Genomic DNA, 7,012 nt, shown 5'->3' with positions numbered 1-7,012 from the left:
CAGGCCAGAATATTGGAGTGGATTGCCATGCCCTTCTCCAGGGGATCTCTCGGACCCAGGAATCCAACCCATGTCTCTTGCATTACAAGTGGATTCTTTACTGCTGAACCAGCAGGGACGCCCTAGTGTATGTCTATAACATCTCCCCTATCTCTCATTTATCCCTCCCTGACTCTCCTCTTTGGTCACCATAAGTTTGTTTTCTATGTCTGTGAGCCTATTTCTGTTTTGTAAATAAGTTCATTTGTATCATTTTTTAGCTTCCACATGTAAGTAATATCATGTGATGTTTATCATTCTCTGTCTGACTGACTTCACTTGGTATGACAATCTCTAGGTCCATCCATGTTGCTGCAGATGGCATTATTTCATTCTTCTTATGGCTGGGTAATATTCCACTATTTATTCCACACCTGTACCCACTCATCTGTTCATGGACATTTAGGTTGCTTCTGTGTTTTGGCTGTTGTAAATAGTGGTGCTGTGAGCATTGGGAAGCATGTATCTTTTCAAATTAGAGTTTTCAACTTTTGCAGGTATATGTTATTTGTAGACTTTGATGGTGGCAATCCTGGATGTTCATTGGAAGGACTGATGCTAAAGCTGAAACTGCAATACTTTGGCCACCTCATGCGACGATTTGACTCACTGGAAAAGACTCTGATGCTGGGAGGGATTGGGGGCGGGAGGAGAAGGGGACGACAGAGAATGAGATGGCTGGACGGCATCACTGACTCAATGGACATGAGTTTGAGTGAACTCTGGGAGTTGATGATGGACAGGGAGGCCTGTCGTGCTGTGATTCATGGGGTCGCAAAGAGTCGGACATGACTGAGCAACTGAACTGAACTGATTCTGATCTGTGTGAGGAAATACCTCATTGTAGTTTTGATTTCCATTTCCCTGATAATTAGCAATGTTGAGCATCTTTTCATGTGCCTGTTGGTCATCTGTATGGAGAAATGTCTGTTCAGGTCTTCTGCCCCTTTTCTGATTGGGTTAATTTTAAGCTCTTTCTATATTTTGGAAATTAATCCCTTGTAGGTTGTATCCTTTGCAAATATTTCCTCCCATTTTTTAGGTTGTCTTTTTGTTTTGTTTATGGTTTCCTTTGCTGTGCAAAAGGTTTTAAGTTTAATAAGATCCCACTTATTTTTGTTCTTCTTTCCATTACTCTAGAAGATGGATTCAAAACAGTATTGCTGTGATTTATATCAATGAGTGTTCTATGTTTTCTTCTAGGAGTTTTATGGTATCCAGTCCTACATTTAGGTCTTTCATCCATTTTGACTTTAATTTTGTATGTGGTATTTGAGAATGTTCTAATTTCATTCTTTCACATGTAAGCTGTTCAGTTTTCCCATCACCACTTACTGAAAAGACTATCTTTTCTCCATTGTATATTCTTGCCTCCTTTGTCATAGATTAATTGACCGTAGGTGTGTATGAGTTTATTTCTGGACTTTGTGTCCTGCTCAGTTAATCTCTGTCTGTCTGCCTGGCAGTACCATACTGTTTTGATTACTGTAGCTTTGTAGTGTATGGGAGTTCCGTTATATATTATTTGTTGCTTTTCTTTTTGCTGCTTTTAGTATTCTCTTTTTATATTGAATTTTTGTCATTTTGATGGCACTGTGTCTTGGCGTGTTCCTCTTTAAGTCCTGTGTGGGCCTCTATGCACTTTCTGGACTTGGCTGTTTCCTTTCTCAGATTAGGGAAGTTTTTAGCTATTATCTCCTCCCTGGTGGGTGGAGATGAACTTTGACCCCATGGTGCACTAGGCTGTGCCTCGGGGCATGTCAGGACATGATTGTGGGCCCTTTAGTCTTTAGGAAGCCTGTCTCCTGATGGGTATGTTTGTTTCTCCCCAGTTAGTTGTTCGGTTGGAGGCATCCCAGCACTGGAGCCTTCAGGTTGTCGGGCGGGGCCAAGTCTTGGTGCAGATGAGCCAATATGGCAACCATCAGGAATGTTCATGTGGTTTAATGTTCCCTATTATGTCTGCCTCCGGTGTCTGTGTCCCCAGGCTGAGCCGCAGCCGCCTTTTGTCCCTCCAGGAGACTCTCCAAGACCAGCAGGTAGCTGTAGCCCAGGCTCCTATCAAATTACTGCTTTTGCCCTGGGTCCCAGCGCACATGAAACTTTGTGTATACTCTTGAAAAGTGAAGTCTGTATTTCCCCCAGTTTTCTGGGGCTTGTCTTTCTGATGCCAGATCTCTGGGCTGGGGAGCCTGACATGGAGTTCAGGCCTGTCTCTCCTGTGGGAGAACCTCTGCTATATAATTATTCTCCAGTTTGAGGATCTCCCAGCCAAGGGGTGTGGGATTTGATTATATCTGCCCTTACAAGTCTGCCCTTACAGTCCGCTCTCACTGTGGTTCCTTCTTTATGTCTTTAGTTGTGGAAGATCTTTTTTGGTAGGTTCCAGTTTTTTTCATCAATGGTTGTTCTGCAGACAGTTGTGATTTTGGTGTGCCCATGTGAACTCAGGGTCTTTCTATATTATACCATCTTGGCTGCCGTCTAGGAGACTTTCAATCGAGTCATGTCTGCTCATGTTCGCTTGAATGTATCCAAGCCTGAGCTGATGTGAGTAGTAGGTTCTAGGCTGGTGGACTTGGAGGCTTAAAGTCAGGCTCTTCTAAACACAAGGGTCGAATTACAGTGGTCACCTGTTCAAAGAGTAATTCTTTCCAAGGCAGAGAACTTGAGACTGGGGGTCTGGCTCGCAACAGTGAACACTACGGGATGGGCACTTGGGGATTCAGCAATGAATGAAAGAGGACGAGGGAGGTAGACGGATAGTAAAGCCTGTGTCAGCTGGAGTCGTGTATTATGAAGAAAGCAGGTGGGACAGTCTGATGGAGGTGACATTTAAAGCATATGAGGGTACAAGTCACGTGTCTCTGGGAGCATCTGCACTCTAGGCAGAGCAACAGGCTGGAATGTGCCTGACATGTCTGAGGACAGGAAGGCAGCTAGTGTGGGTTCAGCTGGAGTGAGTGAGGGGGTAGTGGGAAAGGAGGTCAAGGAGACAGCAGGAGCTGGACATGCAGGGAAGCTCATTCCTGCCTTCCCTTCTGTCTCAATATCCCAGAATAGCTCTTCTGGGCTCAGGGTCTAGAAAGACCAGAAAGGGACACTTTCAAGACTACATGGATGATAAAGGAGAAAGAGCATGAATTGTGCTCAGTTGGAGTCAGGCTTCGACTGGTATTTTTTTATTCACAGCTGTGGGATAGAACGCCTGATCCTCAAGGTCATTTCCTTCAGTAGCTATCAAACATGGTGGCATTCTAGAATCACCTAGGGACCTTTTAAAAATCCCAATGCCCATGCTGTACCCTTGGCCAGGTTAACCAGAATCCATGAACTGTCACGCAGGCATTGGTATCTTTTTAAACTCCCAGGTAATTCTAGTGCGTAGCCAAGTTTGAGAGCCACTAGCTTCTGTCATGGTTAAGGAACCCTTGTCTAAGGCTGACTCTCTTCACGATCCACGATGAAACACACCACAGATTCAGTTCTCTGCAATAGTTTATTCTTAACACCTTATATTTTCAGGCGTTATCAGTACATATTGAAGGCGGGTAAGGTACAGCAGGAAGTAGAGTCGGGAGGAAAGATCAGTCGATTCATTCCCAGGAGATACGGCTGTTGTGCAGGCTTTGTGCCTTCATTCCCAGTTCAGGAGGTTGCCACTCAGTGCTTGCTTCATTTACTGGAAAGGTGCACTTGACATGAGTTTCAGCTCCTGTACCCACAGCTTCCAGCTCAGCAGCAAACTGTTGGGAATAGATTTGGTCACCAGGTATACTGTGGAAAACACTCTCAGAACATTCTTTTTGGACACAGTGTTACAGGCCCAGTTTTACATTCTCCCAAGTCAGAGAAACTAGAGATTTTAGGAAATGCTCAGTGGGATCAAATTCTTCCCTTCTAGACACAGACTTTAGTGAACACAGAAGGACAGATAAGAAATCTGTCTCATAAACATGATTAATATTGTTATAGCTTAAAACTCTACTTAATTTTAGGGGTTTTATGGAATAGTTAGAAAATATGTTCTTAAGTTCCTCAGAACTTAAAGGTCTCTTAATTTGAACATTGGAAACTCAAAATATTGAGACCACCAATGAGTTAGTTAGTTAACTATAAAACAAGGAAAAAGTCCCAAAGGGTCACTTTGGCCCCTGAACTAGTTATCACTTATAAAGGCTGGAGATCACAAGGCAGGAACAAAGATACTATACAGATGGACCTTGAAGGAAGGTTCTTGAAAAACGTAGTCCTAACACCTAAGATGTCATTTAAGCAACATTTAAGATGGGAAAGACGAGTTATTTAGTTCAAGGCTAAGCTTCCACGTGCTAAGTCTCTCACTGAATATTTTTTAAAAGTCCTAAAATTATGGTTTTATAATTTAGTAGGTAAAACAACAGGAGGAAAGACAAAAAAAAAAAAAATGAACGAAAGTCAGACACGACTGAGCGACTGAACTGAACTGAAGATTAGTTTTAAATCCACATTCCTACAAGGCAGGATACTTATGGGCCCCTTGCAAGTGTAAGTACCTTAACCTATTCCGGGGTGTTCTCATACAGACTGCGGATTTGAGTCCCAAAGTATTTGGCAAGGTCTCCCCGCTTTGCTTTCAAAGTTGGTGTCAGGAGTCCATTTTCGATGGAAAATGCCTCTGGATGTAAATGGATGCATTTGACCTGGTAGAGATGCACACGTACACACATTGATTAGTGATCTGGGCTGTTCTGCGGAGCCCTCCTAAACGCTACGTGGGACTTCCCTGGTGATCCAGTGGTTAAGAATCTGCCTGCCAATGCAGGGGACACGGGTTCCATCCCTGGTCTGGGAAGATTCCATACACGGCGGAGCAACTAAGCCTGTTTGCCGCAACTGCTGAGCCCACATGCCGCATCCACTGAAGCCTGTGTGCCCTAAAGCCTGTGCCGCGCAACAAGAGAAGCCCCCTCCGCAATGGAGAAACTATACACCACAACTAGAGAGCAGCCCCCACTCGCTGCAACTAGAGAAAGCCTACACACAGCAACGGAGACCCAGCCCGGTCAAAATTAACTAAATAAATGCTATTTATGTGAGGAAACTTAATCTTTTCTCTTATAGAAGTGGCATGGTGACATGGGAGGGTTAGGAGAACAGTAACATATGCCCATTCTCGCACTAATAATTTGGGAAAGACATGAGTGGAGAAGGAGAACAGCATGGAGGGATTCACAAATAAGTGCAAAGGTCACTGCCATTTGTCGTCAATGGGTTAACAGTACCACCAACATCAGTTCCTGGGAAACTGAACTCCGTAACCGCACTATAAATGCAAACGTTAACACTTTCTAGTGTGACTTGAGAAGGCAGGATAACATGAGTAGTACATACCTGTTCAAAGGATTTAAGGCCACCTTCTGTCCCGATTTTCTGCATGTCTTCTAATATGGCTTTCTTTATACTCTAGGAATACAAAACATAGCTTAGAGACTGGCTGTTGAAAAACAGTCTAAAGAAAAGGCTGAGCAGGAACCAATTCAAAGCACCAACTAAACTCATCAGGATAAAAGCAAGGATGTTGGGGTATGCGCGAGAACATGTGATATCTAAATGTCGCTCAAAGACAATAATGAGAAGAAAAAGCAAACCTAAATGGTAGCAGGGGTTTTCTCTGGATGGCATTATTTAATTCCTCGTTTTCCAATTAATTTTTTCACAATGCACATCTTACTATAAAAAGAATAGGGATTTTGGTAGTTGTTTTTAAACTCCCCATCCCATCTTCCAGTCTAATAAAACCAGCTGGTACAGACACAACAAGAGTCTGTTCTTCCAGCAAGGAGTCTCCAGGAAACCCTGGGTGCCCAAGTTGAAGGGTGGGGAGAACAGGGAATCCCCCTCCCACGATGGGCCCATGGGTGTGCGTAGGCTTTCCGGAGTGAGACTTACTTGATTTTGACACAGTTCTTCAACAGAGCCCTTTACCCCAATCTTGGCTGCAAATGAGGGAAGTACATCTGGGTCAGGAACCACCACTCCCACTAGGAATGACTGGAAAGGAAATAAAAGCATGTGAACTAGCGCAGCACTGCCCCCTGGTGGGACAAAGAAGGCAGCGTTACAGCTTCCTAATACGTGATGGTTCCCAAGCCCGACATTCAGGGACATCCCTTGGATAGCAAGATCAAACCAGTCCATCCTAAAGGAAATCAGTCCTGAATATTCATTGCAAGGACTGATGCTGAAGCTGAAGCTCCCTGATGCAAAGAGCTGACTCCTTGGAAAAGACCCTGATGCTGGGAAAGATTGAAGGTGGGAAGAGAAGGGGACGACAGAGAATGAGATGGTTGGATGGCATCACAGACATGATGGACATGAGTTTGAGCAAGCTCTGGGAGTTGGTGAAGGACAGGGAATCCTGGTGTGCTGCAGTCCATGGGGTCACAAAGAGTCAGACACGACTGAGCAACTGAACTGAACTGAATCCTACTGTTTTCTCATCATATATTTCAAACCCTCATGGAACTCTAATCTCATTTTCCCACTTAACATCTCTACAAAAATGTTCTAATCAAATGTTATTGTTCAAAAAGAAATGGTGCTCAATATTAAGATTAAAGCAACTCTGACCTCTGCATATCAATCCTCCCACACTCCCAAGAAGCCAAGTTTAAGCATAGTGTTTATAAAACTGGCTATTGTTAAGAAATGTATGTTACCTGTAAGCTTTCCCCATGTACAAAAATCTGCGACACCAGACTACTCCTGATATAGATATTTTCTATCTTCTCTGGAGCAATGTATTCTCCTTGGGCCAGCTTGAAAATGTTCTTTTTTCGGTCGATGACCTTCAGAGTTCCATTCTGTAGCAGACAGAAAGACAACAGCATCAATGTTTCTGAGCCTATTGAGTGATGTCAGTGAAGAGCGAGGTGAAATCAGAGGTAATGTTCCTTTTTTTGTTTTTAATCTTCCCTTTTAAACTTGACCT

General features: G+C 43.6%; 1 protein-coding gene across 4 annotated transcripts in view; it reads right to left on the bottom strand.

Annotated features, from left to right (window-relative positions):
- Positions 1–3,519: 3,519 nt before the first annotated feature.
- Positions 3,520–7,012, bottom strand: part of ACSL5 (acyl-CoA synthetase long chain family member 5) — a 57,654-nt gene continuing 54,161 nt past the window's right edge. For all 4 annotated transcript variants that reach the window (XM_055424652.2, XM_055424651.2, XM_055424658.2 and 1 more), the window contains 5 exons: positions 6,741–6,884; positions 5,971–6,072; positions 5,413–5,484; positions 4,575–4,721; positions 3,520–3,785 (listed from right to left, as the gene is read on the bottom strand). In XM_055424652.2, coding sequence (XP_055280627.1) covers positions 4,581–4,721; positions 5,413–5,484; positions 5,971–6,072; positions 6,741–6,884 — 459 coding nt within the window. In that variant the 3' untranslated portion in view covers positions 3,520–3,785; positions 4,575–4,580. The remainder of the gene's footprint in view (positions 3,786–4,574; positions 4,722–5,412; positions 5,485–5,970; positions 6,073–6,740; positions 6,885–7,012) is intronic.

Source organism: Moschus berezovskii, chromosome 12 (genome assembly GCF_049115385.1).
Source record: "Moschus berezovskii isolate FMDL1 chromosome 12, NW_MosBer_1.0, whole genome shotgun sequence".
Taxonomy (NCBI): Eukaryota; Metazoa; Chordata; class Mammalia; order Artiodactyla; family Moschidae; genus Moschus; species Moschus berezovskii.
Note: the sequence above shows the minus strand (reverse complement) of the source record. Positions and strands in the feature narration are given on the sequence as shown.